This window comes from Schistocerca piceifrons, chromosome 2, assembly GCF_021461385.2.
Source record: "Schistocerca piceifrons isolate TAMUIC-IGC-003096 chromosome 2, iqSchPice1.1, whole genome shotgun sequence".
Taxonomy (NCBI): domain Eukaryota; kingdom Metazoa; phylum Arthropoda; class Insecta; order Orthoptera; family Acrididae; genus Schistocerca; species Schistocerca piceifrons.
The window spans coordinates 476513000-476538455 of NC_060139.1; the positions used below are offsets into that span (position 1 = coordinate 476513000).

General features: G+C 38.0%; 1 protein-coding gene across 2 annotated transcripts in view; it reads right to left on the reverse strand.

Moving 5' to 3' along the window:
- LOC124777982 (poly(A)-specific ribonuclease PARN-like) overlaps window positions 1-25456 on the reverse strand; it is a 269719-nt gene that overhangs the window by 183111 nt on the left and 61152 nt on the right. For both annotated transcript variants that reach the window (XM_047253551.1, XM_047253550.1), the window contains exon 6: window positions 4646-4767. In XM_047253551.1, the coding sequence (XP_047109507.1) occupies window positions 4646-4767 (122 nt within the window). The remainder of the gene's footprint in view (window positions 1-4645; window positions 4768-25456) is intronic.

Here is a 25456-nt window from a genome sequence, read left to right on the forward strand (position 1 = left end):
AACTAAATAAATGTAAAATTCCCGGAATTCTAAAAAATTTCCATGTTTTTCCCAGGTGGGAAGTTATATGACAACAGTTATCAGTTCTATACCATCTGCCGTGCTCCAAAAAACCAGTGTGCTCTTTTAATGGTGTGAATAATATCTCATCTGGTTTGCTTATCAAAGTACTGTAGGCACCACAGCTAAGTGATTTATTTTTGACAGTTTCTTGTGGTACAATGTTCCTTTATAGCTGCGTCCTTGATTGCAGCTACCTAATTTTTAAGAATTCTGCAACAAAAACTAAGGAAAAGTAGTGAGTACTAGCCATTTGTGAAACTTAACAAATTTAGAAATAATATTTTCTCAGAAGCATTCGAACGAACCATGGACCTTGCCGTTGGTGGGGAGGCTTGCGTGCCTCAGCGATACAGATAGCCGTACCGTAGGTGCAACCACAACGGAGGGGTATCTGTTGAGAGGCCAGACAAACGTGTGGTTCCTGAAGAGGGGCAGCAGCCTTTTCAGTAGTTGCAAGGGCAACAGTCTGGATGATTGACTGATCTGGCCTTGTAACAATAACCAAAACGGCCTTGCTGTGCTGGTACTGCGAACGGCTGAAAGCAAGGGGAAACTACAGCCGTAATTTTTCCCGAGGGCATGCAGCTTTACTGTATGATTACATGATGATGGCGTCCTCTTGGGTAAAATATTCCGGAGGTAAAATAGTCCCCCATTCGGATCTCCAGGCGGGGACTACTCAAGAGGATGTCGATATCAGGAGAAAGAAAACTGGCGTTCTACGGATCGGAGCGTGGAATGTCAGATCCCTTAATCGGGCAGGTAGGTTAGAAAATTTAAAAAGGGAAATGGATAGGTTGAAGTTAGATATAGTGGGAATTAGTGAAGTTCGGTGGAAGGAGGAACAAGACTTCTGGTCAGGTGACTACAGGGTTATAAACACAAAATCAAATAGGGGTAATGCAGGAGTAGGTTTAATAATGAATAGGAAAATAGGAATGCGGGTAAGCTACTACAAACAGCATAGTGAACGCATTATTGTGGCCAAGATAGATACGAAGCCCACGCCTACTACAGTAGTACAAGTTTATATGCCAACTAGCTCTGCAGATGACGAAGAAATTGAAGAAATGTATGATGAAATAAAAGAAATTATTCAGATTGTGAAGGGAGATGAAAATTTAATAGTCATGGGTGACTGGAATTCGAGTGTAGGAAATGGGAGAGAAGGAAACACAGTAGGTGAATATGGATTGGGGGACAGAAATGAAAGAGGAAGCCGCCTGGTCGAATTTTGCACAGAGCACAACATAATCATAACTAACACTTGGTTTAAGAATCATGAAAGAAGGTTGTATACATGGAAGAACCCTGGAGATACTAAAAGGTATCAGATAGATTATATAATGGTAAGACAGAGATTTAGGAACCAGGTTTTAAATTGTAAGACATTTCCAGGGGCAGATGTGGACTCTGACCACAATCTATTGGTTATGACCTGTAGATTAAAACTGAAGAAACTGCAAAAAGGTGGGAATTTAAGGAGATGGGACCTGGATAAACTAAAAGAACCAGAGGTTGTACAGAGATTCAGGGAGAGCATAAGGGAACAATTGACAGGAATGGGGGAAATAAATACAGTAGAAGAAGAATGGGTAGCTTTGAGGGATGAAGTAGTGAAGGCAGCAGAGGATCAAGTAGGTAAAAAGACGAGGGCTAGTAGAAATCCTTGGGTAACAGAAGAAATATTGAATTTAATTGATGAAAGGAGAAAATATAAAAATGCAGTAAGTGAAACAGGCAAAAAGGAATACAAACGTCTCAAAAATGAGATCGACAGGAAGTGCAAAATGGCTAAGCAGGGATGGCTAGAGGACAAATGTAAGGATGTAGAGGCTTATCTCATTAGGGGTAAGATAGATACCGCCTACAGGAAAATTAAAGAGACCTTTGGAGATAAGAGAACGACTTGTATGAATATCAAGAGCTTAGATGGAAACCCAGTTCTAAGCAAAGAAGGGAAAGCAGAAAGGTGGAAGGAGTATATAGAGGGTCTATACGAGGGCGATGCACTTGAGGACAATATTATGGAAATGGAAGAGGATGTAGATGAAGATGAAATGGGAGATATGATACTGCGTGAAGAGTTCGACAGAGCACTGAAAGACCTGAGCCGAAACAAGGCCCCCGGAGTAGACAACATTCCATTGGAACTACTGACGGCCGTGGGAGAGCCAGTCCTGACAAAACTCTACCATCTGGTGAGCAAGATGTATGAAACAGGCGAAATACCCTCAGACTTCAAGAAGAATATAATAATTCCAATCCCAAAGAAAGCAGGCGTTGACAGATGTGAAAATTACCGAACTATCAGCTTAATAAGTCACAGCTGCAAAATACTAACACGAATTCTTTACAGACGAATGGAAAAACTAGTAGAAGCCAACCTCGGGGAAGACCAGTTTGGATTCCGTAGAAACACTGGAACACGTGAGGCAATACTGACCTTACGACTTATCTTAGAAGAAAGATTAAGGAAAGGCAAACCTACGTTTCTAGCATTTGTAGACGTAGAGAAAGCTTTTGACAATGTTGACTGGAATACTCTCTTTCAAATTCTAAAGGTGGCAGGGGTAAAATACAGGGAGCGAAAGGCTATTTACAATTTGTACAGAAACCAGATGGCAGTTATAAGAGTCGAGGGGCATGAAAGGGAAGCAGTGGTTGGGAAAGGAGTGAGACAGGGTTGTAGTCTCTCCCCGATGTTATTCAATCTGTATATTGAGCAAGCAGTAAAGGAAACAAAAGAAAAATTCGGAGTAGGTATTAAAATTCAGGGAGAAGAAGTAACAACTTTGAGGTTCGCCGATGACATTGTAATTCTGTCAGAGACAGCAAAGGACTTGGAAGAGCAGTTGAACGGAATGGACAGTGTCTTGAAAGGAGGATATAAGATGAACATCAACAATAGCAAAACGAGGATAATGGAATGTAGTCAAATTAAATCAGGTGATGCTGAGGGGATTAGATTAGGAAATGAGACACTTAAAGTAGTAAAGGAGTTTTGCTATTTAGGGAGCAAAATAACTGATGATGGTCGAAGTAGAGAGGATATAAAATGTAGGCTGGCAATGGCAAGGAAAGCGTTTCTGAAGAAGAGAAATTTGTTAACATCCAGTATCGATTTAAGTGTCAGGAAGTCATTTCTGAAAGTATTTGTATGGAGTGTGAAACATTGACAATAAATAGTTTGGACAAGAAGACAGTAGAAGCTTTTGAAATGTGGTGCTACAGAAGAATGCTGAAGATTAGATGGGTAGATCACATAACTAATGAGGAAGTATTGAATAGGATTGGGGAGAAGAGAAGTTTGTGGCACAACTTGACCAGAAGAAGGGATCGGTTGGTAGGACATGTTCTGAGGCATCAAGGGATCACCAGTTTAGTATTGGAGGGCAGCGTGGAGGATAAAAATCGTAGAGGGAGACCAAGAGATGAATACACTAAGCAGATTCAGAAGGATGTAGGTTGCAGTAGGTACTGGGAGATGAAAAAGCTTGCACAGGATAGAGTAGCATGGAGAGCTGCATCGAACCAGTCTCAGGATTGAAGATCACAACAACAACAACAACAACACTGTAACAAACTATCAATTCATCCTCTGTTACATTTCATGCACCAAATATGAAATGACTTACAATTCAAAGGAAATGATTTGTCTGTGAAATCGTGAATTATAAAAACAACTATACCGCTAAATTATAGCATTTGGGCTGGGTCATATTTTACAGTGTTAATTATTATATCTCTCTGTACTGTCTACATTAACATTCCAAACCCACAAGTGATGTCTTTGATAATAAAATATTATGTAGTCCCAGCTCATTTTCTATAGCTGTCTCTCTCAAACTCACACTCTTATTCAAATGTGAAAAGTTTGTAACATATTTGAGTAATTTATCATCACGTGTATAAATGATGTACCAATGCATTGTCAGCATATTTCACTGCATTAAACCGGTAATCCATAATCACTCCTTACTCATATGAACACTACTCTTGGTTCTGCACCTAGCACATTAATGGATATAACTTCTTAGCTACCAACATCTTCAATCTCTCTAGACACTAGTTCAGTGATTAGATTGCTGTTCTGTTCTCTTCAAATTTCACACATGCATATCTTCGTTCTACACTGTGTGAAGTATCGCTTCCTTACCACTTTCCCAGTGAATTGCATAGCCTCTTATTTCTTGATCACCATAGTCTCTCAAACCACACAGCCATTCTAAAAATTTGTCTGTCAGAGATTTTAGAACAAACTAATGTTGTTACCTATTAAAACATATTTTCATCTCAGAAACCAGTTTCCAGGCAGAAGCAAAAGCAAAACCAAATGTGGAAAACTGCCAGTACAGAAATTCATCAGATAACTTATCATAACCCTCACACCTCTCTACCTCTACCTCTACCATCACAATCACCATTCACAATCACCATTCACAATCACCATTCACAATCACCATCAATATGAAAACCAGGAGTAAATTTTTTGTTAGATATCCACCCAGTACAAATTATATGTTGGGTTTTGTGTTTACTGTACTTAAACTGGTATACAAATTGCAAATTCATTTCTCACCTTGGGAATAAAAAAGAAACAATTTGCTTGAACTCAAGATAAGATTCTGGCAGTTCTGTACAAAACTGATTGATAATCAAGCATATGTCAAGCAGCATGTTATGTCCAATCAATAATTTTCCCTGAAAAACAATCAAACAAAATTTCAGTCTGGGAATACATATCATATGAATACAGTGCACAGATATATGCAATATATTTTAACAGCAAATAACTGTAATGTAAGCTTAAAGATATACTGGTACAAGAAACAATAGAAATACCTCCGACTGCACAGAGTTAAGCAGCTATCAAGATGCCAAAATCAATCAGGAATCACAGTGAAGAAATTGCATTTGGGAAGGTACAAGGGGAAAACAGTTATTAAGTAACCACAGACTTTTCACAGATGACACAGTTCTCTATAATGAAGTTCTTGCTGAAAAAAGCTCCACAAAGATTCAAATGGATCTTGACAAGTTTTCAAAGTGGTACAAATATTAGCGACTTGCTTTAAATGTTCAAAAATTTAAAACTGTGCACTTCACAAAGCAAAAAACCGAAGTATCCTATGACTAAAGGACAACAAGTCACAACTGGAATTGGTCAACTCAGAAGAATACCTACTCCTTGTAGGGATACAAAATGAAACAATCACATTCGTTCAATTGTAGGTAAAGCAGGTTGCAGCCTTCGGTTCACTGGCAGAATACTGGGGAAATGCAGTTAGTCTATAACGGTAATTGGCTACAAATCACTCTTGTGACCTATCCTAGAATATTGTTCAAGTGTGAGGGGCCTGTACAAAAATGGACTAAAAAAGGGGATATTTAACACATACAGATAGGGCAGTACAAACGGGCACAGATTTGTCTGACCCATGCAAGAGTGTCACAGAGAGGCTGAAGCAAATGAACTGGCAGACACCTGAGGATAGATGTGGACTAACATGAGAAAGCCTATTTACAAAATTTCAAGAACCAGCTTTAAATAATTGATTTAGGAACACACTAAAAACTGCTGCAAATTGCTCTTGCAGGGATCATTAGACAAGTTTAATTATTTACAGTGTGCAAAGAGGCATTTAAACATTCTTCCCATTCTTTGTAAGTGAATGGAACAAGAAGCTGTCCTAATAACTGATACAATGGAAAGTAACATCTATCATTCACTTAACAGTGGTGTGTAGAGTATGGATACAGATGTAGATGTTAGGACAGCTACTTTGGAAAGGATGCAGCTTGTACTCCACCTCAAATGATATCGTCAATGGAATGTTAAATACAAATCATTCTTTCTTTCTTATTCATCAAATTGGACAATGTTCACATAAATCAAATAAATTAATGCTCAAGTTAAAGACATTATCCACAGAATTAAGATCCACAAAAGATGGCTTCAGTCTGATGCACTTACGCCAACATAAATAATCAAGTTGCAGTTCTAGCAATGACATTTATGTTGGCACCTCTGCAAAACAAGATGGTTAGTCAAGCTATTGAATTGGTAGACTAGTGTGTAGAAACAATGACTGTACCACTCCCACGACAATTAACCGTAATATCAGTCTGTGGCAGAATGCTTGAGCATATTTTAACTTCCAAATGAATGAGTTTTCTTCATAAAAAAACTTCTGCCCATAAAACATCATGAATTCAGACTGCACTGCTCACGCAAATTACAGTTCGCTCTTTCTACAAACAGAACAAATGACAAACCAATCACGCAGGCTGTAATTGAACTAATCAGTGCTCCAATCACTTTCACATATCATAGTATACGATACACACATTACATTCATGACATGAACTGAATCAAAATTGTATCTAAAAACCTAATTCACTCTCAATTTTTTTCGTAAGCAGAACTAATACCTAAAACTGACAAGACATTTCCAATTCAATCATGAATTGTAATTATAATTTAAAATTATAGTCATTATTCCTATTTGTGTAATTTACCCTGAAAACTTTGGGCAAGACATATTTGCTGAACTGTACCGTTTTTACATTTGTACTTGTCAACTTGCGAGTTAGTAGTAGTTAGAAGTTAAGAGGTTAGTGTACTACGGCACGAGTTGATGTGAACATACTACAGAATGGAAACCAATTTAAGACACTTTCCTTAAATATGACTCAAAGAATATAAAAGGAAGGATAAAATTTCACTATGCAGCAGTTTCATTTTCCAAGAACTGACCCAATCATATTCCTAGACAACACTGATTACTCCAAGGAGGCAGAGTTTGACGAAGATCAACAAGAATCAGCGAAGCATATTTTAAATTTAATTACTATTTTGAACTTCCATCGTGTTTGAAATAATTGCCAACACTTAGTATTAATATATCTAAAAACAGCACAAGAGGAATTATTGATTGTTGTTAATAACAGAGGAGCAGTTTGTGAAAATGTGGGCATTCTTCTCAGTGACAAATTAAAAAGCAACACCACTGAAATCACGGATGGATTGATGCCTGCTGAACATCAGAAGTGACAGACGATAATTATGATAAACAATATCCAATTTTTGATTTGTTCAACAGCAGCAGACCAACATGTGGAATTTAAGAACAAAGTGATTATTTTCCTTATTTTTACTTTGTGTGTGATTCCCTCTGTCATTTCAAAAATGACAGAGGGAACATTTGGGATGTATAAATAATTATAAAAGATCATTATCAAGACATGAGAAATGTTTTAAGAGCTATTCAGGTTGAAAATAAAGAAATGAAGAATACTTTGAGAACAATAGAACAATTGGTTGAACAATCTGCACAGCATCTCACAAGTAAGACAAGTAGTAAAAGCAAATAAAACAATAATTTTACCACCAACAGCTTTAACTGAAGAGTCAATCAAAACTAAAGTTTGTGTTCAAGATGATTTCGCAAACGTGCAACTCTGATTAAACAGTTTTGCTGCAGAGAGTATAAAGAGTTTACCTGTCGTCAATTGGATTGATGACAGAGTGAAATTTGTGTGGGATGTAAAAAAAGAAACTCTACCTGCATTGTACAGTGAAAACAGGCCTTCCAACTTAGTTTTTAAAGACTGTGCATAACCCTTAATGTGCAAACACTGTGAGGATAGAAATATTTGACATTTTCAAACAAGTCTTTTTCCAAAATACTTTTATAATTTGTGGTCAACTGCAGCTCGACTGGTGGTCAATGTACCAGAGTTGTGGTCAATATAGAAACAAAAGCATACCTGTTTGTAGTAATGCTGCAAGTAATAAAACATTTACAACAGTTGATGAGCTGTACACAAAGCAAAAGTAACATAGAAATATTTTGTCTCTTACTGAGAACCTAAAGGCATTTCGGATTATTAGTTAAATCTGAAAAACTTTAATTGTGTTTTAAGGAAAATAATTATTTGCATACAAATTTGTGTTTAGAAGTGAACAAATTATTTTATTATCTTATTTGTTGTCTTATTTTATTTGTAATGTGGACTTTGAATTTTTTTACTCAGATGTATACCAGGGCTATTCAGGATGTAGCTAGGTAAACACAAGCACTCACACTCACTCACCACCTGGGTAGTGAGTACTCACAGTAAAATGTGGTTGACAGACATTATGTAGTGCCAGGGAAGCGCAAACTCTACATTATCTTCAGAGGAATGGCAACATGTTAAGTTCGCAGTAGTTTTAGTGGAGGGCATCTAGCTATATTCAGAATTTATAAACCTATAGAGCGACAGGCAGTTGAGTAATAAATTTCTAATAAAATAATTCTTTAAGAATCATTTTCTCCAACATAAATAACAACTGCACAAGTTTGCAGCTACGATTATGTCAATGTGTGGATCTATATGTTTGTGTGAAAAAAAAATTTCCACAACGAAGAGTGCAAATTCTGCCCACAGAAAGTCACTGACATACTGGAATTTAAAAGCTTCTCTTCGAATCAGCAGTGCTTGGGAAGTGGCAGCAGACAATGATGCTTTAGTGAAACATAAAATAAGTAGCAGCCATTGACATGCAGGGTTTCTTTGTTTAACGTGTGAATAAAAATGTAACAAAACACATATTAATGTCAATTTAAACTTTATCCATAAATGACATTCATCTTAAGGCTGCATCAAATTGTAAAAATATGTTTTATACTTAGCTGCCCCATCAATTAAAAGAAATTTAAGTTTAATTTCATTGTCATCATTCATTAGTGCAATGGTTTTAGGAAATAAATTTGCCACAAAGTCATTAATTAGCCACAGTGAAGCAATATTTCTATGTACAACTATTAGGTTGTAAGGTTAGGAAAATATGTTGAGAGAAGAGAGGATAAATGGAAATATGATACGGCTTTATTATTGTTATTAAAGAAATTTTTTACAACCAAAATCATGTTCAAAACTATTTTTTATTGATCTGTTTCGACGGGTAAGACTGTCATCTTCAGATCTTTAAAAATTCTTTTTGTTTGTACATCATTTTCCACTGTTTGTTCATTACTCATACCATGTTAATAGTTTAGTGGAGAGTATATTGCACATTCCACACGTTTGTCAAAAACAAAATTACAAACAAGTTTGTCACAAGTAAAAATATAGACAGCTAAATGCACCTTCCGGAACTTGGTATGTCTGCATACGTAGTCAGTTGTTATAATCTGCACTATACAGTAAGGTGCACACTTATGTCAATGTTTACATTTACATGACAAGTGGAACCTCCTCACTTAAAATACATAGTGTAACTGAAATAAAAGTACACTTTTACTATATATTATGGATTTTTAACAACTGAAAAGCCTCAAATGGGTGCTACATATGTAGAAATGCCTAGTTCCATAAGGAGCATTTTAGCTGCCTATATTTTTAGTTATGACAAACATGTTTGTAATTTTACTATTGGAAAATCTGTGTGGAACATGCAATATACTTTCTACTAAAATGTTAATATGGCACAAGTAATGAATGCACAATGGACAAAAATTTACACTCAAAAAAGTTTTTAAAGATCTGAAGATCTTGCCCAACGAAACATGGGAACAGAAATCAGTTTCAAATGTGATACAGATCTGAAAATGACAGTTTTACCTGTCAGAACAGGTCAATAGAAAATAGTTTTAAATGTGGTTTAGAGACACACACACACACACACACACACACACACACACACACACACACACACACTCTCTCTCTCTCTCTCCCCCCCCCCCCCCCCCTCTCATTATGAGAAACTTCAATCAAATGAACATGATGAAAAAACAATGATAATATTGAGATGTAGTGGATAAATATGATGATTTGTGAGGAAGAAAGTGGTTAGGGACTAGTGTCATGTATGGTAGTAAATTATGTTTATGAAATCATGTGGTATGAAGTCATGGTGAAGCATTTGTAATTAGAGAAAATAATTAATGAAAAATCTGAGACAAGAGAAAAAGCAAATTTTTCGATTAGCTGAATTTACAAACATGCAAGTCCAGAGGTATGTAGAATAATAATTTAACTGAATAGTTATATGACAAGAATAATGTCATCAAACCAAAGTAGAAACCAAAAATTGTACGCAAAATGTATTTTACAGTGAAAGGTACTTGAGATGTGGAAATTAAAATTTACAAAATAAAAATATGAACTGTACTTTGAAAAAGGATTCTTCTCTGAAAAATACACATATTTTGTTATTTTTGATGAAGAATATTCTTTGCATGAAATAATCTTAAGTGTACTATGTATTTTCATTCATCTGTTTGTTATGAAAGGTTTGTGGGTAAATTTTGTCTCTTTTTGAAAAACACCATATTAATGTAAAGCGAAATATGCAGCTTACTTGTAAATATTACCTACGGATTTTGCATTAGATTTATTTCATGTTTTTTGCTGTATAGTAGCATTGGAAGGTGTGTTGTTATTATTTTAATGCAGTTTGCAACATCATTATGCTTTTGTAACTAATTTTGGATACATTTGAAAAATACTATACTACTTTGAAATGAATTTTGTGCCATACAATCAATGAAGAGTAAATATTTTGTATAAATTATGTTATTTTTTATATTTTTGGATTTCTGGGCTTTCTTGTTTAATCAGAATGTTTGTATATGACTTTCAATATAATAGGAGATTTGCTACACAATATTTGTGGGAATCTGAATCTGTTTGGAAAAATTTAATTAGATAAAGTAAGTATAAGATGAATCAGACTGAGTAGTCACTGACGTCACACTTTAGTGTTACAGTCAAGATATGAATTGTTCCCTAAGAAATGAGTTTCTTTAAAAAAAAAAAAAGAAAAACTAATCTGATTATAAGTAAAAGCTTTTGACATGAAATTTCGGGTATAATAGCAACTTTTAAGTAAGTGCCCCAATGATAGTGTGCTATAAATGACATTTTAGAAAGACAACTTTTTTCCAGACCTCACAGATAAGGAAAATTCTAAAAATAAGTGAGAGCTGAAAGTAATGTTTAAGGTCAACTTTATTAATGGTGATAACATTTTGAGAAATTGTGAACAATGTACTGTCATAGATAATACAGTGAATGATGATACACTATAATGAAGACAGTTTGTTTAATATGAAACTGCTAGGTTGAGAATTATATTGTGACTTTATATTGAAGTAGGATTTTGTGGGACGTTGAGAAAAAAGTGATGGTAGAGGCACGGGCATACGGGCATTCATACTCAGGGGCAAGGGGGGCCTAGCTCTCAGGGAAAGGGGAAAACAATAGTGTACTCAGGTGTTTTTCTTTCAAGACAATGATTTAAAAATTGGTTTTACACAGATTTTTAACAGTTAGAAATGACACTTTTTACAGCTGCTTACAAACTGCAGATTGTCTTCCAATTATCAATGATACTCCACACCCCAACACCCAGGTCTAGCCCCCCCCCCCCCCCCCCCACAAAAAAAAAAAAAAAAACAACAACCCTCACGCAGGTGCCCTTGCGTAGAGATGCTACAGATGATGCTCTGGATGATGACATAACAATGATGTTTTTGATAATGCTGTGATGTCGATTTTGAAGACGATTCACAAGATAAAGATAGTCAATGTCAGGGAAATGTATTTTGACATGTGTAACATTAATTTTTGTCAATGAGTAGATGATTGTGTTTGGAAATATGTTGAGATTTCATTATGTAATTACTGTGGTGCTGATGGCTGAGAGCAAGTTAAATTGAGAACATCTAAGGACTTTTGCGATAAAATATGTCGTAGGGCAATAGCAATAATGGAAAACAGCAGAAAAATAAGTTGGGAAAATATTTGTAATTTACTGACCACTGATTTATACCATCAGAATGCATGCAAGAGTTATGATTATTTTTCAAAAAAAATGAGGTGTGACTAAAACTGAAGGAGGACATTTGAAATTACTTTTCTAAATTTTACAAAAAGAACGAAAATTATGTGAAACCATTTTTCTCTTATACACAGTTTTTATACAATGAGACTTTGCCTAAAAATCTTATCTCCAAATGGAAATGGAAAATATAACCTGGTATGTTATTTTAATTGTGCTTTTGTGTTTGCCAATAATCAGTTTTGTTTGTTTTACGTTGTTCTACTATGGAATGCTGTATAATTGATTAGAGTGAGTTAATTTTCATGCACTTACTTGCTGCAGTAAATTCACAGCTAATAGTTATGTTACCTGACGTGATTAATATGGTGTTTAATAAGAATAACAACGATATTAATATGTTATAGTGTTTGAAAATGCATGAAAACTATTCTGTGTATGTGAATTTTGTGTACGCTAATTGCTGCATATTTTGATGGAAATACTTGTGCACAAGTCTCTCTGAAAATATTTTGATTCAGATAATTCAAGCTTAATTTTTCTTCTTGTATGGTACTAGTAATAATTTTGTCATCGAAGTTAAAATTTTTCAATGAGTTCGTTAGATGTGAATTTTATTCATTATCAAATGAAACTACACAGTTCCACAGACCTTTTAAGTCTCAAAATTCTATGATTTATATCTGCAAACTGAAGTGACAAATGAAAATTTGTACCAAGGCGGGGATTCAAACTCAGGTCTCCTGCTCACTGGGCAGAAGCGTTAACCACTATGCCACCAGCTTTGCACAGCAGCACCGACTACTCTAGCATGCCTCCCTCCTCAATCCAAGTTCCCATTCACACCTCTGCCCACTGATATCCCCCCTCAACTCCAACAGCATAGCAATGGCTCTCCAACTGTATTGGAATAGCACATCAGCATCGACTGGAATGGGGGATCCTGACTGAAATCCAGGCACCGGTGCTTAAATCAAATGAAACTACATGGTTCCAAAGACATTTTCCAAGCCTCAAACATCTACGATGCTCACATGTGGACTAATTCGACAAATGAGAATTTGTACCAAGGGTGGGATTTGAACCTGGGTCTCCAGCACACTAGGCAGATATGCTAATCACTATGCCACCACAGCAGAGAGACTTTGCTGAGGTGCTATTCCAATACAGTTGGAGAGCCTCTGCAATGCTGTTCCAAGTTTGCGGGGAATGCCAGTGGGCTGAGGCATTAATAGGAATTTGGATTGAGGAGGGATTCATGCTAGGATAGTTGGTGCAGTTGTGCAAAGCCACTGTGCCAGGGTGGCAGAGTGGTTAGCACATCTGCCTAGTGAGCAGGAACCCCACATTCAAATTCTGGCCTCGCTACAGATTTTCATTTGTCACTTCGGTCTGCCTATATTTATCCAATATGCCAATTCAAATTTACGCTGATCACGTTAGCTCTGTCTTATTGCACATACAACAACTGTATGCATCATAAACTTTTTAAAATTTTTTTACTCTTTTCAAAATTTGACCTTTGGGCAGTTAAATCATTTTGGTATCAGAATTTTGTTTGCATATTCACACTTACAAAATTCACAGGGGGTTACTGTAATGGAACTGGTCACTGCATCTGTATCCCTCACATACTGTAGAATCAATACTCTCATTAAATTCATGCCATGATCAAACAAATCAAAAATGGTAAATCTATAAACCTAATTCATTTTGTCATAATTAGAATTAATATACAAAACTGATTCAACATTTGTTTCCAGTTTAATTTGAAACTGTAATTACAATTTAAAATTGTCATTAGTCCTACTTGCATAATTTATTCTGAAAACAACTGACACCAGTCTACCACAAGAGTTGAAGTCACTGTGATGGAAAATTGCCATGTAACGGTGAATGAAAGAGGTGCAAATCTGAACATTAGTCATGGCTCAGCACATCACACCATTTACCAAGAGCTTAAGTTTTGCAAAGTGTCTGCAAGATGGGTACCAAGGCAGCTAACTACAGAACTGAAAGTGTGACACATTGACATCAGTGAATAACTTTTGTGCCACTCTGAAGCAGGAGCTGATGGCTTCTTCGTAAGAATCCTCACAGGAGTTGAAATGTGGGTACACTACCACCAACCCGAAACTAAGAGAGCAAGCAAGGAATGGTTCCATCCCTTATCACCAAAACCAAAGCAGTTTTTTTTCTGATTCTCTTTCTGGATGAACCACGCTTTATCTTGGAATGCTAAATGACTAGGGGAAACATCATCAACAATATGTCATATTCCAATATGTTAAAAAATTAGCTCCACCCTGCAATAAGATCAAAGAGACATGGACTTCTGATTACAGGTGAATTACAGGTGTCATTTTGCAAAATGACAATGCTCAGCCTCATACCATCCATGCAAGACTTGCAACCATCAATGAAATGCATTCTGATACTCGGCCACTTCCGTCATACTCACCAGACCTAACCCCAAGTGATTACCACATGTTTGGACCACTTAAAGAGGCAATGGGAGGAAAGAAATTTCAATTCAATGAACAAGTGTAGTAGGTGGTGCACAAATGCTTTGTACACTAACAAAATTCACCCCCGCCCCTCCTCCTCCTCCAGGAGTTTATGCACTTCCTACACACTGAAGGAATGTGTTGAATGACAAGGAGGCTAGGATAAAGTTCAATGTATTTTATGATCTGTGAATTGCACCTTTGCCAACAGCCTTACCACAGTGATAACACTGGTCCCCATCAGATCACCGAAGTTAAGCACTGTCGAGCTTGGCTAGCACCTGGATGCCTGACCGTCCAGTCTGCCAAGCACTGTTGGCAAGTGGGGTGCTCAACAGTCCTTGTGAGGCAAACGTAGGAGCTACTGGAATGAAAGTAGTGGCTCCAGTCTCGTAAACTGACAACGGCCAGGAAATCAGTTTGCTGACCTCATGCCCCTCCATATCTGCATCCAGTGATGCCTGTGGGCTAAGGATGACACGCCAGTTGGTCAGTACAGTGAGGTCTTTCGAGACCTGTTCAGACAGAGTGGTTTTTTCTGAACGTATCTGTCTAGAGTGGAGCCATGTATGGAAGGAAACAAGTGTGATAAACTGTTTAGACAAGAAGATAATAGAAGCTTTTGATTGTGATGCAAGAGAAGTGGCAGAAGATTAGGTGGGTGGATCATGTAACTTATGAGATCGTACTGAATAGATTTGGGGAGACAAGAAATCTGTGGCACAACTTGACCAAAAGAAGGAATTGGTTGATAGAAAACATTCGGAGGCATCAAAGGATCACCAATTTAGTACTGGAAGGAAGTGCTGTGCGTAAAAATCATAAAGGAAGACAAGGAAGACCACGTGAGATGTATGCTGTAGCCAGATGCAGAAGGATGTAGGTTCCAGTAGTTATCCGGCAGTAGCCAGATGCAGAACGATGTAGGTTGCAGTAGTTATCTGGAGATGATGAAGCTCGCGCATAATATAGTAGTTTGGAGAGCTGCATCAAACCAGTCTTTCGACTAAGGCCACAACAGGATGACTTTGCCAAAATTTATATTTGGTGTAATAAATGGTGGCTTGTGTAGAACTCGAATAAATGTAAGTTAATACAAGCCATATGTCAATACTAAGGTTGATTTGGTCATAAAGAAAAATAAGCTCATGAGAAAAGTTTTTATTTACAGTAATATTTTACTACGTCTCTGCTTTACTTTTCCACATAATTGGTGATCATATCTACACACTTTCCATAATGCTGCACCAGCTTCTTTAACCTTTCTGCACACAAGTCTGCCACCTGGGAATTGAAGCAGATGGTAATGCAAGTCGTTTCGAAATCATTGTCCACCCAGCCACTTTTTCACACATAATGACAAGAAATAGTCACTTCGGACTTTACAGAGAGTGTTCAAAAAGATCATAATGAAAATCTTGAATCTTCTCCTTGCTTTTTGGGGTGGTGTGCAGGGGTGTGTTTTCATGAAGGATGATTATATCAGATGACAATTACCCACAGTGTCGATTTTTGATCACGCATCTCAGTTTGGTTGATGTTTCACAGTATACATCAGGTGTAATTGTTGAATAATGACCCATGAAAATCAATCAATCAAAAGGATGTCCTTTTCATTCCAAAAAAAAGGAACCATTATTTTTTGATTTGAGAACGGAGGTTGTTTCAACTTTTTTGGTTTGGGCAAAGTCAAATGGCAACACTGCACTGAGCTTTGTTTCGATTCTGTGCTGGTGTACCATATCCATGTCTCATTGCGCACAAAAATGTGGGAAAACAAATCATCTCCACTTCGTCTACAGTGCTTCAAAAACTGTCATGCACTATGCTTTCTTTGCTATTTGTAATCAGTACTGGAGGGACGTGTGGGAGGCAAAAATCATACAGGAAGACAATACGAGATGAATGCAGTAGCTAGATGCAGAAGGATGTAGGCTGCAGTAGTTATTTGGAAAGGAAGAGGCTCGCACATGATACAGTAGTTTGGAGAGCTGCATCAAACCAGTCTTTGGAACCAATCTCACACACAATTTGTGGCATACAAGCTACTCAGTGACAATCCTGTAAACTGAGGGCCGAGCAACATTTTCAAATTCATTAGCCAGACCACTAACAGTCACCTGCCAATCATTTAGAAGTTTTTGGTGTAGTTGATCAACAATATCATCTGCCTGAACACTGGGTCTGCCACTCCATTGGTCATGGTAAACATTTGTGCAGCAATTTTGAAATTCTCAAAACCATTTTCAGACTTGTTTGTCACTCATTATTTCAGGTTTATACATTAGGCAGAGTTCAGGGTGGATTTGAGCAGCTGAAGATCCTTTTGCCAGTAAAAATATAATACACTGCACACTTCACCACTTCACAACTGGCAAGATCTATAACTGTCCCTGCCATTGTGATCTGCTCTCACCAACTGGCAAATTACTAATACATCAAAAAACACAGCAGTAGTTTCCTAAACAGTCGGTAGACATTGCTACATGAGTGAAACTTCATTCAGACCAACCATCAACTAAATATAGGTCACCAGACCTTAGTTTTGGAATACACCTCATACAATTAAGAAGAAACATTCCTGCAGTGTTTGAATAAAGTATTAATGATCTGAAGATACGAAATAACAGGAAATGGAACAAACATATAAGACCTTTTGCAATGAAAGCAAATGGTTGTCTTTGGTTTATTTGAAAAATTCTGGGAAAGTGAAGTTCATCTATAAAGCAAAGTAGGGAACACTTGTGCAACCCATTATTGAATACTATTTGCTTATTTGGGATCCCTACCAGGATGTATTAAAGTAAAATATCTAAGTAATTCAGACTAGATACATTGAGAGAAGATAACTTTTCTCGTGCACAACATTACTGAGAAAATTATGAGAACAAACATTTGCTGTAGACAGTATAATAATTATACTGCCTCCAGCATACATCCCACATAAGAACTGTAATGAGAAGGTAAAAAAGGTTACAGCTAGTACAAAGGATCACAGGCAACCATTTCACATTTGTTACGAGTGTAACAGGAAAGAATATACCAAGTAATAGCACTACATGTCCCCCGTCACGTACTGGTACACAGCCTTGGTGGGTTATGTATGTAAATGTAAAAATATTTCATGTACATTAAACTCCTCCTCCTCCCCCCCCCCCCTTTAAAACAGTTGCTGAAAATTTGTCTTTTCACTATCTGTAAAGAAAAGTGATCATTAACCTGACGTCAAGCAGCCACATTAACTGGGATTTTACACTTGGATGGTATTATTCTGCACTATGAACTGCCTGATACCAGCAAGAATGTGAGGACCTACAATTTAACATTCAATTCAAACTGTGGCATGACTTTACACCTTTTACACAATAAAGTATTCCTCGATCTGAAAGGCAATTACGTTCCAGGACAATTCTAGGTCCAAAAAGGACTGAAAAACAAAACCTGTAAAAATCTAACAAAACTAGAACTCAAACCAAAAACCTCGCCTTTCATGGACAATGCAATTGCCTATAGCAACTCTGTATCAACTTATGATCTGTACTCACAGCATCAGTTCTATCAGTGCCTCTGCTCTACTTTTCAAACTTCACAGACGCTCAGCAGAACACATTTTAGGAAATTTTAAACCGTGCACATTAAGCTGCACAATGAAAGATTCATTTTAGAAATAACCCCTAGACGGTGGCTAAGGCTTTTCTCCACAATATACATTCTCCCAGGAGTACTAGTCCAGTAAGATATGCAGGAGAGCTTCTGTGACATCTGGAAATTAGAGGGCTGTACTGACAGAAATAAAGCTGTGAGGGCCAGTCATGAGTCATGGCTGAATGACTCAAGTGAAGAGCATTGGTCATGAATGGTTCACATCCCTGTAGTTACCTAATACAACTTTAAATAACTATGTTACTCATGTGGTTAATAGAATTCCATTAACACACAAAGAAGTAAGTCAATGGTGTATAGGATAGAAATTATGATGACGGGGGATTCATCAACTCAAGGAATCTTAATGCATGGATGCATAAATTGCAGTAACTGTAACTTACTCCATGTTATTGCACTATGACTGTGAATAGTAACACATATTGTAAAATTATACACAGACAATAACTGGTACCTTCCTTTTACCTTTTGACTACTTTTTCTACTAATCTTATGAAGAAGTTGCAATTTCCCAAATGACTTTTCACTCTGCAATGGAGTGTGCACTGACTTGAAACTCCCTGGCAGATTAAAGAGGTGTGCTGGACCAGGATTAGCTGGCGCCTTTGCCTTTTGTGGGCAAGTACTCTAGTGACCGAGCTATCCAAGCATGACTCACCACCCATCCTCACAGCTTTACTTCTGCTAGTACCTCCTCTCCTACTTTCTAAACCACACAGAAGTTGTGACTTCATGAGCTTTCCCGGCATAATAATTCTAGACAGTTTAGTGGATCCTAAAATCAACATGACTCAATATTCTGGTGATCCGTTGTCCACAATCTTCAGGTGAACACTGCTGCTGCTGCTGAGTAGCATTGAAAACTGATGCCAAGGCCGCAAACTGCCACCATCCTTTATAAGCCTCCATACAGTACACTGCGCATTTGCCCCCCCCCCCCCCCCTCCTCATTTGCTGCCCTCCAAGACTGGGCTGCTGGTGCCACCACAGTAGAACACTATCAGCAACAATATATCACACTCAGAGATTATTCTCAGACATGATGCACACTGGCCACATCGAAGAACATTGTTTTTTGATGCAGTATAGTACAGGATTCCACATCCTGCTAAGAGGAAAATCATTGTCTCTACTAAACAAATTGTCTACCACCTTCATTTCAACTGTCTCTTTATAAACACTGTTCCAAAAAACTGGGAGTATTAAAGTCTCCTCAAATTTCATTCCATGTCCCTCATTCAAGCAATGTTCTGCTATCGCCACTTTTTCAGGGGGCTGTAGCTTCATGTGATGGTAATGTACCACACACCTGTCCACAACTGTGCAAATCGAACAGCTGATGTAAGCCTTCTCATACTGACACAGAGTTTTATATGTGCCATGCTTCGTAAGTCCCAAATCATCTGTGACTGAGCCAAGTTGTGTCCTAATCTTGGAAGATAGACAGAACACATTCTTAATGTTAAAACTGCTTAAAATTCTACCAGTCTTAAATGATATGTCCCCTGCACCAAACAATAAAGGCCACATATATACACCTCCAGGGATGGTCTGAACTCCATACTCTTGATGAATCTGCTTCTCGGTATATCCATTTTTCTTAAATATGCCCATCAAATGTGCAAGATTCTGCATTAAGCTGTTTTCATCAGTCTTAAGGACGCCACTGCACTGGGACAGTGGACAGCAGCTCTTAGTATGCAGATATCAACTGGTGCTTGTCAGCTTTTGGTGAAAACTGTGTCCCAGGATACCACCATGTTTTTTGTAAACTACAACGTCCAAAAATGGAAGCCTCTCAACACTCTCAAACTCCATGATAAATTTAATGCTGGGCTGAAGACCGACAGAATGGCCTCATGGCTCTCAACAGATTTTTGGAACACTTTAACTGTTTTCGTTCCACCATTAAATTTATTATGGAGGTCGAGTGAGGTGAGAGGGTTTAATCTTTGGGCATTATGGCTCACAAAAAAACAATAGTACCCTGGGACATAGTGTTCACAGAAATCTGACACACACCAATTGGTATCTGCATGCTATGAGTTGAAACCATCGTACCCATGCAATGGCGTCCTTGGGACTCTGGAAAGTTGAGCATATGCCATATCCGATGCGGACAATTTACCCCAGGAACCTGCACATTTAATTGCTGTGTTTAAGGAAAACTGATACAATGACAAGCAAATTTATTCAGCACTGGAGTTTGCAATCCCCCTCCCCAGAGGTGCATGGAGAGCATAGATCTGTAGCCTTATTTCTTGGGGCATACTGGAGGCATATTATTTAAGACTGGAAGAATTTTAAGGAGTTTAACCTTAAGTGTGTGTTCCGACCACATTCAAAGATTAGGGCACTACTCGACTCTATTAAAGATGATTTGGCATATAACAATACCGTGTCAATGTGAGAAGGCTTACATCAGTCTTTCACTTCACACATTTCAGGTCAGGTGTGTGGTACACACACGAGGCTACAACAGCTTGAAAAATTGGCTGGAGCAGGACATCACTTCAGTAAGAGACACAGGATGAAATATGACAGGACTGTGATGCTTCCTGTTTTCTGGAACAGTGGCTATAACAATTTGATTAAGAAAGAGAAAGATTTTCCTCTTAGCAGGACATGGAACACTGTACTATCCTACATCAGTGAAGGAAGTGTCTAGTCAGCAGCATTAGATCGACAGTATGAAGTCAGTTTGTAGTAAAAATATTTCAGATATACGCGTAGCACTTAACAATCACTTTCTGAGCATTGCTGGGGAAATAAACACAAATTTAGTTTCTACAGAGAATCATATAACTCCCTCAGAAGATGCCTTTCCGAGACTGATGTCTGAAATACTCCTCTGTGACACTGACAAGGGGGACATTGGGTCAATAATTAAATCACTGAAAACTAAAGACTCTCATGGATATAAGAATATTAAAGTACTGTGCTGCACATGTTAGCCCTGTACTTAGCCATATTTGTAATTTTCCCTTTAAGAATGATCAGTTTCCTGAATGATTAAAGCACTCAAATAGTAAAACCACTTTATAAAAAGGGAGAAAGGGATAATGTATACAATTTTAGACTTCTTTTTTGCCATCTGTGTTTGCTAAAGTTATTGAAAAGGCTGTGTATGTAAAGATATTTGATCATTTTATTTCACAGAATTTGCCATCAAATGCACAGTTGGGTTTTAGAAGTGGTTTAACAAATGAAAATGCTATATTCTCATTTCTCTGTGAGGTACTGGATGGATTAAACAAAAGGTTTCAAACACTACAATCGTTTTAGGTTTAACTAAGGCATTTGATTGTGTTAGTCAAAAAACATTATGCTCCGGAAGTTGGACCATTAAGGAATCCAGGGAGTAGCTCACACTTGGTTCACTTCTTACTTTAACAACAGACAGCAGAAGATCAATACCCACAGTGTTGTGATTGGGTATGAGGTGAGGTCTGTGTGGGGCACGGTCAAATGGGGGATGCCCCAGGCATCTGTGCTGGGGCCACTCCTGTTCCTTATTTATATAAATGATATGCCCTCCAGTACTAGATTTCTGTTTACTGATGACACTAGCTTGGTAGTAAAGGATGATGTGTGCAACACTGGCATTGTTTCACATTAATTCATGGCTTGTAGAAAATAAAGTAACACTAAATCATAGTAAGACTCAGTTTTTACAGTTTCTAACTTCAACAAAATTCAACGTTTTAATTTCACAGAATGGCCATTTGATTAGTGAAACTGAACACTTCAAATTTCTAGGTGTTCAGATAGACCGTACACTGTCGTGGGTAGCCCACATTCAGAATCTTGTTCAAAGACTTAATGCTGCCATTTTTAGTATTCAAACAGTATCTGAAGTAAGTGATAGTTCGACACAAAAAGTAGTCTACTTTGGTTACTTTCATTCGCTTATTATGTATGGTATTGCATTTTGGGGTAACTCTTTCCATTCTCAAAGGATATTTTTGGCTCAGAAATGGGAAGTTCGGGCAATAAGTGGTTTAAGTCCATGAACCTCTTGTCGATCCTTGTTTATTAGTCTGGGTATTCTGACATTGGCCTCTCAATAAATGTATCCACTGTTTAAAAGTCCATAACTGGCAAACTGATTGATGGAGTTGTCTCATCTTTGGTAGTGTAATAGTTTGTAGTTCCGGCAATCGCCACACAAGCATTGCATTGCATTGTTCTGTTTTGACAGATGACAGTCGCCAGATAGTCAGTGTTTTGATCTCAGTTGCACCTAGTTACTAAAGTAAACATGGCTGGCGCAAGGCTTACATTCACAGAAAGGAAGTCTGTTTTGAAGTGGTATTTTAAGTACGAAAACATTAATGAGGTTCAACAGCAATGGCAATGAGTATCAAACAGAGCCACCGACACGTTTAACAATTCGTCGCATTCCAGACAAATCTGAAGCCGAAGGCTGTGATAAAGATGTACACAAACAACGATCTGGATGACCTATAACAGTAACAAGTCCAGCTAACTCCTGTTGTGTGTTACAGCAATTCACCCACTCATCACAGAAGTCTGTGAGACAGTGTGCCTGTGAAACTGGAGTGAGTCACTCAAGTGTTCGGCGAATTTTGAAGACAGCAAAGTGGAAGTGCTACATCCCACGACTGTTACACGCAACGAACGAGGATGACCCAGATCATAGAATGGAGTATTGCAAGTGGTTTACTAACAAAGTAAAGTTTGCAGAGACGATTGTGTGGTCTGATGAGGCACAGTTCAAACCCAATGGTACAGTAAATCGCCACAATTGCATTTACTGGGCCGCCGAAAATCCGAACGTCCATGTAGACAAAGCCGTGAATGTGCCAGGAGTAAATGTGTCATGTGGGTTGTCTTACCAGGGCTCGATTGGGCCATTCTTCTTTGACAACACAGTTACCGGTGAGGTGTACCTTCAGAAGCTTCAGACATCCATTTTACCTGCCATGTGAGACTTGTATGGAGACGGAAGAGTTTACTTTCAACAAGATGGTGCCTCAGCCCACTACCAAAATCGTGTTAGGGCGTATCTCAACGAAGATCTACCAGGAAGATGGATAGGCCAGGTGCTGTGAAGTATCCACCAAGTTCCCCAGACCTAACTCCTCTGGACTTTTACCTGTGGGGAACACTAAAGGACGTCGTTTATCGACAAAAGCCACGCACACTGGGAAGTACGAGAATCCATCGCACATTCATGTGCAAATATCAAACTGAACACATTGCAGTCAGTAGTTCGTGCTGCAGTTCAGCAGCATCATTTGTGTGTGGATGTTAATGGTGACTATTTCGAACACCTACAGTGATATCTTCAAGTTGGACTTTAAGCTACTCTTTCATAAAAAATGAGACAACTCTATCAATTAGTTCGCAGTTACGGACTTTTCAACTATGGATACATTTTTTTGGATCCCTCTGTATATATTCTTTATTGTTATTTCTTGTTAACAAGATCAGCTTATTCCAAAGAATTAGCAACTTTCACTCAGTTAATACTATGCGGAAAGCCAATCTGCATTTGGATAGCAGTTCCATGACTCTTGTGCGGAAAGGTGTACAGTATAATGCTGCAACCATTTGCAATAAGCTATCACAAGAATTCAAAGATCTTAGCAGTAATCCACGCACTCTCAAATCGAAACTGCAGTTTCCACATGGCTCACTCCTCCTATTCTGTTGAGGAGCTCATCAAAAAAATTAAGCTGATTCCTGTTTAATATTGTTGATTGCATTTACTTAAACTTATGGTTTGTCTTTTTTGGATTCATAAACATTTTATTTTATCTGTTACTACTTTATGTTGTAATTTAATGTACTGACAAGTTCCATGACCTTTGAGAGTTGCTCCTCAATTTGCTTCTACAGGACATATAAAATGAAATAAAAAAATGAAAACATTGCCTGAAAATAATCTTTGGGTATGATATATTGTCGCAGAAGAGGCCGGGTATCACTGTGGTGTAGTGTTTATGATACTAACCTGTTGCATGAAGGGTCGCGAGTTCAAAACTCACCCAGACTGTACAATTTTCTATAATTTCTATATTTGGTTCGAGTACATTCTAGAAGTATCCACAAATGTCAAGAATCATTATAACGGAATGTTCTGTAGCTGTATATATAAGGGTATGTGTTCTGGCTGGAGGCAGATCGCTCCGCACTCTTGTATGTGCAAGTGCTGAATAAACCTTCTTCTACATGATATTATTCTGGTGGAGGCGTTGGGTATTGGAACTTGTGATAGCGCACATTATCGACGACACAGTGGCTCCCATCAGGCCATGACAGAGCCGCCATTTACGTAGCGAGAAACCCGAGTTCTAGGCATATTCAACAGATCGTAATCTATCGGAGACAGAAGAAAAAGAGCATGTTACGATGACAACAACTGTGTGCCACCACATGAGACATCCTTTCGTGTTCTCTGGCAATGATGGCCAAGATCCAAAAAAGTGGCTGAAGGTATAAGAGCGTATAGCCAAATTTAAAAAATGGGATGACACTGTGTGTTTGGCTAACGTATTTTTCTACTTGGAGGGCACTGCCAAGCAAATGGTATGAGAACAATGAGAAGTTCACAAGCTGGGAAGTATTCCAGGCAGAACTGCACAAGTATTTCAGAGACACACAACAGAAGTGCAAGGTTGAAGATAAATTAAAGTGCAGGGCACAGTGTCCAGGAGAAACTACAGCATCCTACATGCAACACATCTTGGAGCTGTGTAAAATAGTGAATCTTAGAATGAAGGAGGAAGATAAGGTTGCACATCTCATGAATGGTGTTGCTGAGGACATGTACCAAGCCCTACTTCTGAAGGTGCTTTCGACAGCAGAAGACTTCATGAAATGGTGCCAGTATACTGAGACAATGATCTAACAAGGATTACATGCAAGAAGTTTGAATGGCTTCCAAAAGTCGTATCAATATCTGTGATGGAGGAAGCAACTGATTTCATAAGTGTTTTTCGTCAGATAGTGAGAGAGAAAGTTCAGAAGGCACTTGGATTGCACGGTGAGCAAAAAACTGAGATGCTTCAAGAGTTCATAAGGGAGGAAGTGGAACAGACATTGAACTCAATCTCTTGTCCTTCAGACATTGAACTCAATCTCTTGTCCTTCCTTTTTTTTAAAACGGTGAAAAAGTAGAGACCCAGACGGAGTTATGTTCCTACAATGCCGCATGAGGAACCTGTTTGGTCACCAAGGAAGATGGACGTCTGGAGGACCCAGGATAACCAACCAGTATGTCTCCACTGTGGTTGACAGGGACATGTGGTGCGCTATTGTCGAGAAAGGCGGCGGGTATTTGATGACGCCCGTGCCAGAAGAAAGCAGACCGATCTTAGCCGACGCCAACTCCACAACGACAAAGATGAACAAGATGTAGGTG